The sequence below is a fragment of the Lepisosteus platostomus genome, chromosome 3 (assembly GCF_059453375.1).
Source record: "Lepisosteus platostomus isolate fLepPlt1 chromosome 3, fLepPlt1.hap1, whole genome shotgun sequence".
Taxonomy (NCBI): domain Eukaryota; kingdom Metazoa; phylum Chordata; class Actinopteri; order Semionotiformes; family Lepisosteidae; genus Lepisosteus; species Lepisosteus platostomus.
This window is the reverse complement of record NC_142613.1, coordinates 8273091-8289765: the sequence shown is the minus strand read 5'-3', so window position 1 is coordinate 8289765 and position 16675 is coordinate 8273091. Positions and strand designations below refer to the sequence as shown.

Here is a 16675-nt window from a genome sequence, read left to right as displayed (position 1 = left end):
CTTTTAAACACCCAGTCGAAAGAGTTCTGTTACGGGAAGCAAAGGTGGTCAATTCACTTTTTTGTAGGCTTGATATAGGAGAAAACAGCTTCAGATATTTTAAACCTGTTTTAATTATGGATCAAAACATTTTTGGTGTTGATCAATAAATGAGATCTACTTAATGACATCACATATTTTTCCTATTACTAATGTATTTGAATGAGAAAACGTACAAATATAACAGTGGATGTTCTTTCAATGCTTCAAACGTTTCAATTTTTGCCATTCATTTTTAAAAATCACGAATATGAAACTGCTTTATTACATAATGCGAACGTGCGCTGCTCTTTTGGTTTCTTTGCCGGTTTCCACTACCAAAGTTGCGATTTTATAATGTGAACATAAAATGTGGCAATATGCGAAGAAATATGTTTTGTACTTCTGAAAAATGTATATTAAAACATCGCGAGATTAGAGTGGCGTACTCTCGTGGGAGAAAGTCGGTGTTTTGAAAATGGCGACCGAAGGAGAGGCGGTTGGTGTGCCTACTGCTGGATCAGAGGTTGCAGAAGGGTGAGCCTTTCTGCATGCGAAGGATAATAACGTTGTGGGCTTAAATATGTATCATCCTAGTAGTGATCTTACTGGGGGTGGGGGATAGATGATTTACAGTGACTCAACTATTTAATTTGGGATTCAGAAATCGCTGAAATATCCATGCTGGTTAGTTGCTGTGTTTGAATGAAAATAATCCGAGCAACGAGTTTTATTCTCAAGCAAAGTGTTAAATGCAGTTAGCTTTCCGTCATTGGCGATTTGTGTAAGTTATAGATTGTGTTCTTCTGTTTCTTTTCATCGTGCATCTTGACAAAATGGGATTAATGTCTTCATGTCAAGAAGATGTCCATTGGAGTGTTAACATTACAGCATGCAAACACCAGGGGAACTTCACTTTCAATCAACTAAATTGACATTGTGACGAATCTTGTGTAGAACGTGAAATCCAGCACGAGAAGCAGTCGATGCGAGGCTAGGAGATAAAACATTTTTATTTCCACATGAAGTGCTGATATTGACGCGTTGCGTGTGAAACTGTGACTGCACCGTATTTAATCTACCCTGAGAGGTGTGGGTCTTTTTCTCTGTGGGTCTTTTTTACGCGGAGGGTGGTAGTAAACGGATATCTCTGTCAGTAAACGATAAAAGATAAGCAAGGGTTAATAATAAGCTTTGTTTTCATTTCAAATATACCGTCGCCTTTTTAGTGCAAGGAAAGCGCCAAAAAGAAGCGGAAGCCCCCGTGCAGAACCAATCAGGCTCGGGTTAAGATATTAGTTGTCCAATAATCCCTTAACAGAATAGTCTGTTAGAAGTATCGCATTATTCTATGGCGCTGTCTTATTGTAGCGTGTTGTATGAACAGTAAATAATAGCACATTTAGCAATAGACTGCTCCAGCTGCGGTGTTCAAGGGAACGTTTCCGCAGGTCTTTCCTCCCGGCGGCTGTCAGGGTGTATAACGCTGCCCTAGGCTAGGACTGTTAGCCCTTCATTTGCTCCTCTGTGGACAGCATGTTTACTCCATTGTACTTTTTGGACAATCAGTCTGTATAAACCTATGCACATTCTGGACATATTTTATTGTTTTTACAGTGACTATGATCAGCACATTTTGCACACACCTGTGTATTTATTTATTTTTATTTATTTTGTTGTCTTTTGGTTTATAACTATTCTGATGTCTGTTTTGCTTGTCTTGGGCTGGACTGCTGTAACACATCAATTTCCCTACGGAATTAATACAGTATTATCTATCTATCTAATAAAAACCAACATTCTTCAAGACCCAAACAAAGGATTCAGCCTTGTAAAGGTTCTGCTTCTTAATAAAACTGTTTCTTGGATTTGCAACCAGCAGTCTAGAGGCCTTCAGAGGTTCTTGGAGACCTGAAAACCTTTTTAAACCTTTTCCCCCTTGTCAGGTAATTTGCACAATCAGTACACGTAAACAGCAGGCTTGTTCCAACGATACTCACAGCTGTTAACATGTAATTTTAGTCTTAATATTTTTATTATTAAGTGTAGAATTAGAGACTTTAATTTCTCAGCGCAGGTATCCTAGGCCGCTTTCTGGTGGAGTACTCTGTGATAACTTCAGCTTTTTTTCTTACAGCGATGCTTCATTTGGAGACTTGGGAACAGCAATGGACACAGAATCCACCAATGGAAAAGAAGCAATGGTATTTTTATACAGTTGAAATCCGTTGCATGGTATTGCTTGTCCATATGAAGTTACTTTTTGAAGGTTGTGTTTGAAAAAAGTCGCTTTAGGGTTTGTTGTGAAGGGGGTAGCTGCAGTGTCCAAGTGCACTATGCCACACGCGGGCAGCAGCGGTTGACCTTTTTAAAATCTGTCAACCTTCCAGGCTCTGTAAATTGCTCAGATGACTAAGATAAAAAAAAATGCAATAAGCATTTCATTCAAAAGTCATTTTAAAAATGGCAGTTTTATTTTCCAAAAAAATGTGAGAGAAGTCCGGAGATTTTATTTTAACCTTATAAAATGGGGCAGTCCAAGGTCTCGTTTTCTGATCAGATGTGGTGTTTCAGGGTGTAGAGGTTTTGATTTGATATGGAGGATACAGGGCCAGTGTAAAGCTGTGCTCCATACCAGTTTTCAAAGCATAAGGTGAATTCTTTAAAAATTGGCTAACGCAGTCCATACAGAACAAAGTTAGACCGTAGCTCTGCTTTCTCTGTGGGGTTTGAGGTCCACTGTGTTGCAGGAAGGTGACCTTGCTGTTCTTCTGCCTTGTTCAGGAAGCTGCGGGAGATGGCTCGGAGCCCCTGGAGGCTCAGGCGGGCTCTGTGGACGAGGAGAACGGGAGGCAGCTGGGGGAGGTGGAGCTGCAGTGTGCTCTCTGTATGAAGTGGTTCACAGCCGACACCTTTGGCATTGACACTGCGTATGTGAGGCTTTTCTATTTCCTGGTGATGATAGCACGTTAGGGCATGTTCAGCAGTACTGAACACTCATGATCATCATCACCACCACCATCATCTTCAGCATTGCAATACCCAGCTGCCGATTCATCAGTTTATTTGCTTTTAACTTGGTTCAGCTTTCTGCATGAACGAAAAAGGGGATGGGATCACCCAAACCTTTCAGACATTCTTACAGTTGTTCACCATGACAAACCCCCGGTGCACTTTGTCTAATAGGCCTCTTTCTAAAGCTTGGGCACACTTGTAAGTTAGTTATGACTATCCCAAGCAATATCTGTTGCATTAAGAGAATTCTGATTCGTTAAGGCTGAAGGATAATAATTCTTTGACCCTAACGTATTTCTTGATTAATTGACCTCTAAATCTTGCTGGATTAATGCTCTGTGATCAGATTTGGGGACTATTATCCATGACTTTAGATCAAGAGGGTCACCCATTTAAGTGAGTATATAAATAGTTAATTTATTCCCAACTTTGAGAAATTTGAATATTGAATGGTTATTTGTAAAACCTGCTGTATGGACTCTGTCCAGAAATGCGGTTGGACCCCTGCTTTATAACTGTATGTGTAAACCTCAATAGTATTATTTTTAGATGTGTGTGTTATAGTGAGATGGGCTGCGCTTGGCTAGATCTACAAGGGCAGACAGTGAAATCATCATTTAGTCTTAGCTGAAAGGCTGAGTTTTTTATCTTTTCAAACTGTAGAGTCAGCAGGCTACATAGTAATATTGATATGCAACTATGGGCCAGTTTATGAGCATGGCTTCCACCCTGGTTTTGGATTTTTGGATTTTCCCTGTAACTATTCATTGCCAGTGTAATGATTCTTCTTGTTCCCAGCAGAGGAGCGGTGTGTGATGACAGCTGGTCATGTTTTGTCTATGACATCTGTAGTGTGTTTTTTAATCAAAAGGAATTTGGAACTCCTGTTGTTGTATGTGCTTCTTGTTGTTTTATGGTGTGCTTCAGAAAAAAACGCTGTGTGTTCTTTCTTGTAGGACCTGCCTCCCATTCATGACCAACTATGTGTTCCACTGCAATGTCTGCCATCACAGTGGGAATACCTACTTTCTGAGGAAACAAGCCAGTAAGTTATCTAGGCATTTCAAATATCTTTAATGTAGATTCTAAAGTGCTGGAATAAACCAGTTTTGTTACGTTTTCGTGTCTGCCGTAGAATAATATGCTCATTTAGATATGTTTGCAAGAAGTGATAAAAGAGATAGGCTTAGTACCTACGAGGTGGTGTGTTGTGCATCCAGTGAAATTGCATAGTCCTTGCTGTAAAAAGTGCTTTTGATTTTGTCAGCTGTACAGAAAATGCAGTATTCTGTGAGATGTAATGACTTATGAGCAATGATGTTTCCTCTTTGAATTTGGGTACATCTTTGTAAATGTTCATGGAAATATTGAATGTTTTTCCATTAGAACAAGTTGAAAGGAAGGGTAAGGAATCTTGCAGATGGGGTTCAGAGTTAAAAAATATTGCACAACTGCCCTGGTTTCAAAATCATCCAGTCCTTTTACATATGTGCAATAGCGTGAAAATATGGTAAAATTTTAAGGAATTATCTCCCTACACATCGGAATACGATAGTTGCAGCAGCAACAAACCTACAAGAGAATACCACATCTAAATTGTGTAAATCCACTGTTCCATAGGTGTGATTACCTTTCTAGATCATGCTAACCTTATCCACAAAAGCTGATGGTTTCTTTTGCTCCCTGTATTGTGTTTTTATGATGTTAAAGTGATTGTGATTGGTTAATAACTCATTTGTGGTCCATAGATCTAAAAGAGATGTGCCTTACTGCTCTGGCCAATTTGACATGGCGATCACGGACCCAGGATGAGCATCCGAAGACCATGTTCTCGAAAGACAAGGTGAGTTCATGAAGCCAGAGTGAAACTGAATGTGAACTGTTGACATCAGACAGCTTCTGCCTCTTTCGTGTCCCAGTGTGTTAACATCTTAGAGAATCCCAGAGAGCCCCACTCCCTCTCCTTCAAGTTTTCATTCAGTGCTAAAGATTGCCCTGTTGTGCCTACGAAAAATGTACAATTGAGTAACAATGATCTTGGATTGAAAAAAGATTAGAGAACCCTTTAGCTCTAAAGGAGCAGGATTGGATATTCCTGCTTGAGGATTACATGCGCTTGTATGGTCTAATGGTGAACACTCAATGAATTGGGTTATGGAAGGCATGAACTGATTCTCATAACTGGTTAAGGAGTTTTCCAGTTATTTAGCGTGTTAATTTTTGGACACGCTTCTTTCAGTGTTGTGAGTGATTCTCTTTACTCACAAGTAAGTTTTCACTTATTTGTGTATTTGCAAACTGTTTCAGCATGTTTTAAAGATTTCTCAAACCTAGCTTTCATCAGATATGCAAAGGGGTGAAACTGGTGTTGTGCTTCTCCCTTCCCCATCACCTCTTTAAGAAATTAAACTATTTTTAGGAGTGTTAATGTTTGCTAATTGAGTTCTATTTTATTGTTCACTGTAGGATATAATTCCTTTTATTGATAAGTACTGGGAATGTATGACCACGAGGCAGAGACCTGGCAAATTGACATGGCCAAATAATATTGTGAAGACCATGGTAAGTTAATAAGTACTAATCCCAATCAATTTCTTGTTTTATTGCTAAGCGCTGAATACAAAAAAAGTTAACATCATGCGCTCGCCAGCTGTTTTTTTGGGGGGGGTCTAGACAATCTCATCTGTGTGGCAAATAGAAAATAGAGGGAAACAAGGCTGATTGGGATCATTTTAATTGAGATTATTTCTTTTTACTTCAGAGTAAAGAAAGAGATGTTTTTCTGGTTAAAGAACATCCTGATCCTGGGAGCAAGGATCCTGAAGAGGACTACCCAAAGTTTGGGTTGCTTGACCAGGTAGTGTATTTTAAATGTTTCATTTATTATTTTTTTTAACTCCAAATGAAATGCAATACTTTTTGATAACTTCCTGCTTTCCCTAAAGGTGTAGTATGTTTTAATTGGCTGAAGTGCTTTAGCATTATAAAAAATCTTCTGCTCTATATTTTGAAAATGCAGAATTCTGGCACATAACACTATAGTGTATGATATGTCAATGTATTGAGTTTTTCACATAGTCACATCCTATTTTCTGAGGAATGTTTGATTGGACAGCTTTACCAGACTGAAATATAGCAATGTGCATTGTAACACTTTGCCACGTGGTTTGGTTTTCCTGCACCAAACAATTCTTGAGTGATGCTGTGGCCATGTAGCCAGGGCAGTGCAGATTCCACAACCTCTTCGGTATCATCAAAACCAAAAGTTCATGATTTTTCTCAGCGACTGTTCAAATGGTACTGTGATGTGAGTGCTAAAAATGTCACCCTTATTCTGAAGTCTGTTAATTCAAGTCCTCAGTCTGGTTGCTTTGTTGTCGTTCTAGTTCATCTGTGGTATCCCCAGTGCATAGTTCCATGGTACGGTTTGTCTGAGGTGCGGTCTTTTGTGGGAGATCCTTTCATTTCTTCCAGTAGCAATCCCACTTCATGCACGAGAAATTAGACTTGACAAAGACAACTTTTGAAATCATCAATGCAAGTATCTTTTAAATGCCTTGTATGTAGTTGGATGTATTCTTCTGAATTCTTTATTATGGGCACCTTCTGCAGGATCTTGGAACCATTGGACCATCCTATGACAACCAAAAACAAACTACTTCTGTAACAACCGGGGGAGGACTGAATGGTCAGTGGGTTTTTGAGTAACATTTTTGTATGAATTCTCTTATTTTAGGGATTGTGATAAAACCATTAAGCACTCTTTTATGATGTGCAGGTTACAATGAACAGTTTTATTTCTGCATAAATCAGTGATCAGAAGAGCACTTTGCGTCTTTGCCTTTACCAGCTAACTCGCTGTGATGTTGCAAGGGTCTGTCTTCACATTGCATTTGTTTACATTAGTCTCTTCCCAAGCTTTGAAAGTTCAGTTTTATGCCCAGTAAAATGATTTTAGCTGTTTTAGCTGCAATTTTTAAGCCAGTATAAAAGGCTAGTACAGAATATGTTTGGACATATGGTAATTGAGACCAGACAGCATTCACATGATATTATTTTGTACTTTTGTCTAGCAGAAGCCTGATATTTCTTTATTTGAAAATGTACATAATTGTAAGTAATATACTGTAAAACCACAGTTTAATGGACTAATTTGGGGAAAGAGGTGTCTCTTATTGCTGAATGCATATTAAATAAAAAATGATGGTTTTCAAGCCCCAAAACAATATAATATGAGGCACAAAATACTATGTATATGCTATCTGCATCTTCTGGCTTATTTTTTTAACAATTTCAGTCAACACAATGTAAATTTTTCTTGTCACTTTTTTAATAAAAGTTCTTTATTTCATGTATCGTAAATATACTGAATAAATCTGCAAAAGCATACGAAACTCAAACAACACCCATCATAAGAAATGTATATACTGCTATAAGGCACCATTGATATTTCTGAATTATAAATCTATTTGGTTTTTATTTTTTACAATGGGGAATGTATTTCTGATTATTCAGACAACATTCCCTTATCAGATTTTGTTTTGTAAATCAAAGTCCATTAAACTGAGTCTTTACTGTATTGTTTTTTAAATCTTGGTATTGTGACGTGCAACCCTAAACCATATATATATTGTATTCCAGGTGGACCATCTTTCTCAGGTGAATATTTGGTATTATAGCAGATGGATTTAAGCAATCCCTGTTTTCGTAATTTACCCTTTTGCTTGCTTTTCCTGAGCTGGGCATTCCTTGACCTCCTAATTTCTTGCTAATATCAGAACAAGTGTCTTTGTTAGCATACAAAGTCCCAGTAGTTCTTCCCTTTTCAGTCGCTATGTCTGTGCTTTTCCCCAACATGAAATCAATACAAAATTAATCTTGTTTTCTGCAGTGCTGATGATAATGATACTGTCTCAGCTGGACATTATTTCTGACACGGCACTTTTCAGGAATGATTATTCTCTGGCTTTTTACTTTTATTTGTTTGCCTCTGGGGTATAGAAAATAGTTGTATAGAAGATCTCACAGATCATCATCGCAGTGCAAGTGTTATCTGAGGTGATTTGTCAGGCTAATGTTATTTTATGTGCTTCCATCAAGGTTACATAAGGACACTTACTGTAAAGAGGTAGATGATGCAAGCTGGATGCAGCCACTTAACTGTGGTTCAATTGATGTAGAATCTAATTTAAGTATAGGGAAGAATAGAAAGTAAATGCTTCTGCACAGCAGAAGGTCATGTCAGAACCCACTTAAATAGACTTGCTGTGATTTTATGGAGATAAAATTTAAAGGTTGACAAAATATGGAAAATAATTTGCAGAACCCCTGCCACACCCATATCTGTTGCTATTGAGAGAGGCTTTTTTTGATTGCTGTTTTGATATTGCAAATTGTTCCAGATACAGCTGTTGTGCCATGGCATTGCACGGTACATGTGGAAAGTTCAAAACACTCTGGTGGAAGTTGGTACCGAATTATACATAGATTTTCTTTTTCTGACCCACAAGTCATACCAGGTCTTGACCTTAGTCAGCTAGTGATATAGCCTGGCTTCTAGTCCATGTTCCCATGCTTTAGGGGAGATCCTGCACTCTAAGTGAATTGTTTATGACTCTTCAGCTTGGGGCCCATTTCTGCTTTTTGCAGTTCCTTTGATAATACTTCTGTACAGTATGGTCTAGTCTGGTTTACAGAACGTTAACCACATATTTGGGTGGGGTTTCGGGTTCTCTCTCTCTCTTCAAAGCCTTAAAAACTATAAAATGAATACAGATATGAAAATATATTTAGTTAACTGACTTATCGTGTAACATTATAAGGTGCAATAGTATTTAATATTTATATTTGAGTTTTTGATTGATTTAAAGTTTGCAATGTTCTGAAAGGGTAATTAATTTTCTACATTGGCTCCCTGCTGCATCCAGATTTATGCTAAGTGCAGCACCTCCATTGCCTTTGGCTGTAACCAGAGAATATTGCATGTTGTTGTTTCCCCAGTGATTGCACAATATCCCAACACACTGGGTTTGGCAAATCTACACTACATTTGATCATATTGATTCATTTTTGGTTTAGCATTGTCTAGTTTTCTCCATAACTTTAAGAATAAATGAAAGAATATCAAGGCAATTTTATTTGCTTTTCTGAAACCCTTTGTGTATGTGCAGAATTTCTTCTGTTGTGATTTTTTTGTTTTCTGATTTGTGTTTGCTAATATGAATAAGCAGTCACATGGCACCCAATACATCTGCACTACCTTAGTTTGCAGCGCATTAGCTGTATGTAGATCCATAACATCATCTGCTTAAGAGAAGTTTCTTTTGATTTTTTTTTTCATGTTGAAATTCTGTGAAAAATCCAGAACTGCTTAGCACAATACAATAATTAATTAATGATTTCAGCAAATGCTTCTTGCATTTAGCTATAAAAAGTTGTTTTGGGTACCATGAGCTGCAAAGATTGCCTATTTAGAAAGAGACCTCTCATTCAGCATCCTTTTTAAAAGGGCACGTTACAAACTTTTAAAAATTTGCTTACCAGACACCCTTGTCAAGGGCAACATGTTTACAAAGAATCCATAACCAGGATGATTTGCAACTATCAATGCCGAATACAGTGCAGCTAAAATTTCTGTACCTACTCAATGGTACAAGAATTGGAACCCGTAACCTTCCAGTTACAAATCCAAACTTCTAACCACTTCTATACACTGCTGCCTTTTTACAAACTGACAATCTCTCGTGTCTAATAGCGTCTAAAAACAAAAAATGAGGCAGTAAATGAAAATATTAGTATGCAGTTTGTTTTTATTGGAGTTGCATCAGCACAGTGGCACTTTAGAGCCAATGAGCTGGTCCCATCTTGGGAAGGATGCTAAGTGCTCTCTGCAGCGGAGGCCTGTAGGGCAGTGTAGCATTGTCACTGTGCTTGTCTGAAAGGTGGATTAGCTCCAGGAGGCACAGGGAAAGGAAGAGGAGCCAAACGCAAGCAGCAGGAGGGTGGAACAGCTGGCACTGCCAAAAGAACACGCAGGTAAGGATGGGTGCTCGCCCTCGCCCATCCCATCACTTGGGGTCCGATCTAGGGAAGTGTTTTAGGTTTTCAGAAAACAATCAAGAAGGGGCTGGAGATTGCTCGTGTTTTTTGGTGTATTGAGATGAAGTGGAAGAAAACAAGGCTAAAACAAGACATTTTAACATGCAGAAATATATTGAAATCTCCATTCACATCATTGCGCATTACACTCTGGGTTTTTGCAGTAGGTGGCGATGATATAGTTAAAGCAAGAGTGCCGTATTTTGCTTTTGGATCATGCACGGCATGTGCTAGCTAGTTACATCACGAAATTGTCAGCCCCGCGATTTTTTTACAGGCTGTTCTTGGTAACGTTTTTTTTATTTTCCCTCCTTTCCTCAGTGATCATTTGTTTTCGGCTCAGCGGCTCCCACCACATGGGTATCCCCTGGAGCACCCCTTCAACAAGGACGGGTACCGCTACATCCTGGCTGAGCCCGACCCCCACGCCCCCGACCCCGAGAAACTGGAGCTGGACTGCTGGGCGGGGAAGCCCATCCCGGGAGACCTGTACCGCGCCTGCCTGTACGAGCGCGTGCTGCTCGCCCTGCATGACCGAGGTGCGCGCCCCGAGAGAGAGGCGGACAGCCGCGCACGGCTGCTGCCTCGCACCTGTGGATCGTGTTTGTGCTGTATCCAAAACTTTCTTTTCGTAGTTTTGAAGCTGATAATTTTAAGTTTGATTATGGTTATTTTAATATTCTCCTTTGTTTATATCATATTGTTTGTGACTGATTATGTGCAGAGCATTTGAAGGCAAAAGAGCTAACTGTAGTGGTAATTTTGGTCTTCTGCTGTCACACATGGCCCTACCCCCTTCTCTCTAATAACTTTTATTCTACAGTAATGGTTGATCTTGTACCCAGATTACAGCTATCAAATTCTGAAGGTTAAAACATGGCTTGAGATGACAGGGATATTGAAAAGAAAATTGTCTTTTGTGATTAACTTGAGGGAGGGAAAATTTTACATCAGACCTAAAAGCTTCAAAATCCTAAACATCAAATACATCCTTTGACTTATCTGGAGCCATCCTATAAGGTTTTCCTTCCTTCTGGCTTTGGAGAAATGTGTTCCAAAGCTTTTTTTTGGAAGGATAATTGCTAAGACTTATGCAAAAAAATGTTGCAAAGAAAAAGAACATTGCTGTGTGAGACTGGGCACTGGGCACTGGGCACTGGGCACTGGGCACTGGGCACTGGGCACTGGGCACTGGGCACTGGGCAACGGTAACCTTACGAGCTTGTTTTGTCTAGCTCCTCAGCTAAAGATCTCGGACGACCGCTTGACGGTGACTGGAGAGAAGGGGTACTCCATGGTGCGGGCGTCCCATGGCGTGAGGAAGGGCTCCTGGTATTTCGAGATCTCCATTGATGACATGCCCCCAGAGACTGCCTCGCGGCTGGGCTGGTCGCAGCCTTTAGGTGTGGTATCCGTGCCTCTCGCAACTGCGCTGCTAAAAGCCGCCATCTACAGAGAACTCTGCTTTACTTGATATTTCAGATCGGGATGGCCAGGGTTCATTCGGTTTCCACTTACATTTATTCAAGTTTGATATTGGGAAGAAATAACGATACACAAGGAGGAGAGGCTCTTCTGCAGGAAGGATCAGTTTTAGATTCTCAACAGTCTCTCAAATAGAGTTGGTACAAGTCTTGATTTCAACTTGGCACCACTGAGTTTTAAATCACAAAATCACTCTGAAAATGACAATCAAGCATTTGAATAAAATGAGGGGAGCAGCCTGAAGAAAGAAGAATAAAGTTGTCATGAAGACGTGTTATGGATCAGTTAGATTCCACAAGGTCTGGAAAGACTTTTTTTCAGTGAACTGTTACCAGTGTTTTTATACACCTGAATCTTGCACTGTGTAATGAGATGCATTTTTCTTTAAATGCCCAGGTAACCTCCAGGCTCCTCTGGGTTATGACAAGTTCAGCTACTCCTGGCGCAGTAAGAAAGGGACCCGCTTTCACCAGTCCATTGGGAAGCATTACTCCGAAGGCTACGGCCAAGGAGACGTCCTGGGCTTTTTCATCGAGCTTCCGGACAACACCGAGACTGCAAAGGCACTACCAGACACATACAAAGACAAGGTAGGGTGAGCTTGGACAGACTCTCCCACATAGTGTCCAGCACAGATAGAACTAGGCATTGACTTCGCTAGAACCCCTGCTCTTACTCTTCAACTCAAGAGGTTGGCTCTGGAGAAATTAAGCTGTTGTGTCAAAGCATTTTGTCATTTTGGTTCCAGGCAGATACAAATCTGTGGATAAATAAAAGAAACTGTCAATTTTCTACACTTTCTAGAGTTTTTTAAAGGAGTTTTAAAGGAGTTTTATATTGACATTAACATGAGCACATGTTGGCACTACAAGCCTGGCGTCTTAAGTTCATCAATCTATAAGGTTTGAAATGTTTTAACCCGTGTTTTAATTACTTGTGTTCCTGCAGGCACTGATTAAATTCAAAAGCTACCTATATTTTGAGGAGAAGGACTATGTAGATAAAGCGGAAAAGAGCCTCAAGCCGACGAGTAGCAGCAAAGTAAGTGCCACTGATCACATCTGTTTGGGAGAACTATTCATAGGACACCAGGAGCAAGGTTTATAACCTAGTGGAAGAGCATTTAAAACCAAAAACAGAAGGCATTTCTTTAACCAAAGGAATGTGAGAGTGTGGGACAAGGGACCCAGCCATGCTGAAATTGATACCCTGGCTTCTTTCAAGAAACAACTGGATAGGATTCATGGATTAACTACTAACTACCGAACGATCTACATGGCCAGAAAGACCTCTCGCTTGGAACTGTGCTTATGACCCAAGATGAAACCAGACTGTAGCAAGCCAATAATCATTTTCTTATGTGTTCATAATTGATTAAGGATACTGATTTAGGTTTTTAGTTATTGAATTTTTTTTCTTGGAGCAAAGCTATGATACAATTAGTGAAGTTAAATTTTATCTTTTGCAGATGATATTTTATAGGAATGGAGTCAACCAAGGAGTTGCCTATGAAAACCTCTTTGAAGGAATGTACTTTCCAGCAATCTCCCTCTACAGAAGCTGCACAGTAAGTTCTCCAGGCAGTCTGAAAGAACAGAATGGCGTCTGGGGCAAGGGGAGGTTTATGCAAAATGAACTTGAGAAGCTCTGATCTCCATTGATTACCAAAGCAGTAAACCTCAAATGTTAAATTACTAGAATCTGGGAGCTGTGTGTTTCAATATGTCACATCTGTTATTGTTCATTCAAGAAAGACTGTGCTAGAATATCAGAGATGCTGAAATTGGGGCTTGACGTTAATAGAGGTTACTTGCTACTTTTTCTTCTCAGAAATGTTCAACGCCAAGAGACATTACTTAAAACAGGCACAGATCTATTAAAATAGTTTGAGTGCTAAACGACAATGAATGATGTTTCAAATTATAACAGATTACGACAGTCTGAATTAATCGCATCTCTGTCCATTTTGTACATTTTCCGTCTGCATTGTGCACTTAATAACTATACAATAGGCTATAAACATTTGGGTACTGCACATTACATTATTGCTAAAAACCATCTAACGACATGTACGGATGTAAATGATCAGGAATGATGTGCTTAATTCCTGATCAGTTTTGTGGCAGTCATGTGTTGTAAAATCCCTTGCAGTCTGACAAATGTGGTGTTTTCAGACTGATATTGGAAACAGCGTTTTGGGAAGGAAACCTGCAGTGTTCTGCTTTGAGTGATACTGGTCAGCTTCAGACCATTGAAAGGTGAACTGAATAAGTATTTTGAGACTTTTTTATAGGAAGCACATTGTCATTTATTTGGCAAATTCCAAGTCTTAGCAAATCGTATTGGGAACACTTTCTTTACTTCACAGAGCTTTATTAAATTATTTTTCAATAATTTTGTCAACATTGATGCTTTCTGGGATGGTTTATGTCCTTGCAGATTTTTAATGCCTTTTTTTTTTTTTACTGCTAGGTGTCTGTAAATTTCGGACCACATTTCAAATTCCCTCCAAAGGATGTCAAGTATCAGCCGGTGAGTGTTGGATTGCCGATTAAACGTTCAGCAAAAGTCAAAGATAGCCAATTAGCTTTGCTTCCGATCAAAAATCGTGCAACCCAAAAAAATACATATTGTAGCATTTCATGATCAAGATTTTAACCATCTTAAGAAAATGAGCTTAAATTGTGTTGTTGAATAGCCGGTTATGTTTAGGAATCAGTCTAGGCTTTCAGACACCTTGTTCAGTTAAAGACTGAGCACAGATTGAAGGGCTGAAGATCTTGAAGCGGCTGTGGATAGCTGTTGAGGTCTTGGACTAACCTGTTGTATTTTATTGCCTCAGATGAGTGACATGGGCTGGGGGGCTGTGATTGAGCACACTCTTGCGGATATGCTGTATCACGTGGAGACTGAGGTGGACGGCCGGCGCAGCCCCCCCTGGGAGTCCTAAGTTCTGCAGGAGGATGGGGGAAATCCCAAGGATAGCAGATGCCAAACAAGAGTTCTCAGCCTTTCCGGCAAGTCCAAGAACTGGGAATGAGGGGCCAGTTTCATCGTGGTTTTGCAATGTGACGGACACATCTGAATTTTCAGTTTTATTCATTTTGAAGCATGGACATTTCCAAGAGAAGTTAGCCTGCTGTTAACGATGGATACGGTCTACTAGGGGAAGGAAGAGGAGCCACAGGGGAAGATGTATAAACCGGAACCCTTCCGTCTTTTGTTTTCTTAAATTCAACCAATCTTCCATACCTTTCCTGCTATGGGCAGATCAGGTTCTGTGTTAAGAACTCAGTCTGATTGAGCCTGAATTCAGTTCTGCTGTTTCAGAGGAACAGATAATATGTATCTAGGATTTATTATCAAATTATACTCTTGGAGGTCTGCAGATTGGACAGTTTACAGTCAGCCAGTATTAAAAAGTTCTAAATGCCTTCTGTACATGACTAGCCTTCTTTCTTCAGATCCAAGTTAAAAACTTCATCGTATGCAAGGAGAATGTTCAGTGCTGGCCTTATATTGATAAAGAAGCAGAGAATTGATTTTCTGTTTTCTTCAGTAATCCCTGTATTGCAGATTTCTTGCTAATTTTAAAGGAAGTGGGATGTTGGTATGTCATGTTTAAATTTCTAACCTTGAGTTTTTGATTCCCAAGCCTGTCTTTCTAAAACACTCCATCCACAATTTCTGCAAGTAAAGCTTAACACTATTTTATAGTCCACTTGCAGACCTACAGGATACCTAGACAAGTTTTCAATATTTCTGGGTTTCCCCGGACACTTACAGGAGGTAAATAGAATTTTCCTTGACATCCTAAACCTTAATTATTTGCTGATGCAGTAAATTTTGAATAGTTGATATCCTGGTTCACCACATGCAGCAATGAGCTGGGTGTAACTAAACAGGATCACATTCTTTTAGCCATTTCAATAGCAATAAATAATCCGGGATTAACGTAGAAAGAAATCCCCAGTGGAAATAAAAGTAAAAAAGGGGCAGACTTATTTTTTGCTCTGATTTGCACTCGTATAAAATACTGTATGCACAGAAGCAGAAATGTTTTAATTCTAATTCCCAAGTTCCTTTGATGGATATGATTGGCTAAAGTATGCTTTCTTGGACGTAGAAAGTGGTGTCCTTGTTTTGAGGAGTACGTTTTTGTTCTGCTGTGGAGTTTTACATGTAAAATTACTATCCTGGGTTTACCTCTTCAATCAAAACTTGCATACTCGTTTACTTCTAGAGCAGAGGGAGAGTCAGGCTTGAAAATCGCACCTTTTTAAAGTGTTTCGGTCCAGTGCCATCATATTAAGAAGTCTCTTACGTTTTTGCTTCTGCTACGGTTGCCTGTTGTGGGCTGAGTGTGTGTAATTACTAGCTTCCCCATTATTGTATCCATCATGTTAGGTGTAAAATATAGCAGGTTAAATGTTTTTTTTAATTATTGTTTTATATGGAAATTGGTTTTAAATAAAAGAAAAATGTTAAAAAATCTAAAAGTGGATAGTTTGTATCTTTTCGGAGCACTGCTACTCATATTTAGTGGGTCACTGGTCATTTCTGCCATATCACAGCTGACATTTTGTTGAAGACGTCATAAAAACATATCAGCATTGATGATTAGTATTGAAGATTTGGTTGCTTGAATACTAGAAAATTATTAGTTTGTACAATATGGAAAGTCTAAGTCGGTACGTATGCCATTAGAATTAAGCTATAATAAGGATGTGGTTTCCTGATTTAAAGTACCATGGTACTACTAGTTATGCTCGTTAAAGAGCATCCCAGCACATTAACATAACATAAAAATGCCAGTGGATCCATACGAATTAAATACACCATTCTCAAGTGAAAGGAACGCAGACAACACGGAGTTGACTGTTAAATAGTTACTGTAGCTACTAACTTCCAAATGGGGTAGGTGAACTAAATGGCTTCCTCTCTTTTGTAGTATGTTCTTAACTTCAGATTTTCTCTTACAGATCATTTCTTGATTTCTGTTTTAAGTGACTTTCATCATAAACCATGATCCATATTTGTCTTCTTCTAAATGGAATGC

The 16675-nt window shown here is 39.2% G+C and overlaps 1 protein-coding gene across 3 annotated transcripts; it reads left to right on the top strand.

Moving 5' to 3' along the window:
- The first annotated feature begins 78 nt into the window (after positions 1 to 78).
- Positions 79 to 16115, top strand: ash2l (ash2 like, histone lysine methyltransferase complex subunit). Of its 3 annotated transcripts, none has more exons than XM_088624216.1 (17): positions 79 to 555; positions 2156 to 2222; positions 2803 to 2948; positions 3990 to 4078; positions 4782 to 4876; positions 5500 to 5595; positions 5795 to 5890; positions 6646 to 6721; positions 7675 to 7692; positions 9975 to 10068; positions 10453 to 10670; positions 11367 to 11534; positions 12013 to 12206; positions 12565 to 12657; positions 13085 to 13183; positions 14089 to 14184; positions 14253 to 14436. In XM_088624216.1, the coding sequence occupies exons 1-17, from the start codon at positions 497 to 499 to the stop codon at positions 14289 to 14291; spliced, it is 1743 nt and encodes a 580-aa protein (XP_088480342.1). In that variant the 5' UTR covers positions 79 to 496; the 3' UTR covers positions 14292 to 14436. The 3 variants fall into 3 exon arrangements, with proteins under 3 accessions (XP_088480342.1, XP_088480341.1, XP_088480340.1); XM_088624214.1 differs by lacking the exon at positions 14253 to 14436 and adding an exon at positions 14459 to 16115 and having other exon boundaries at positions 84 to 555; positions 14089 to 14148; XM_088624215.1 differs by lacking the exons at positions 7675 to 7692; positions 14253 to 14436 and adding an exon at positions 14459 to 16115 and having other exon boundaries at positions 82 to 555; positions 14089 to 14148.
- Positions 16116 to 16675: the final 560 nt, after the last annotated feature.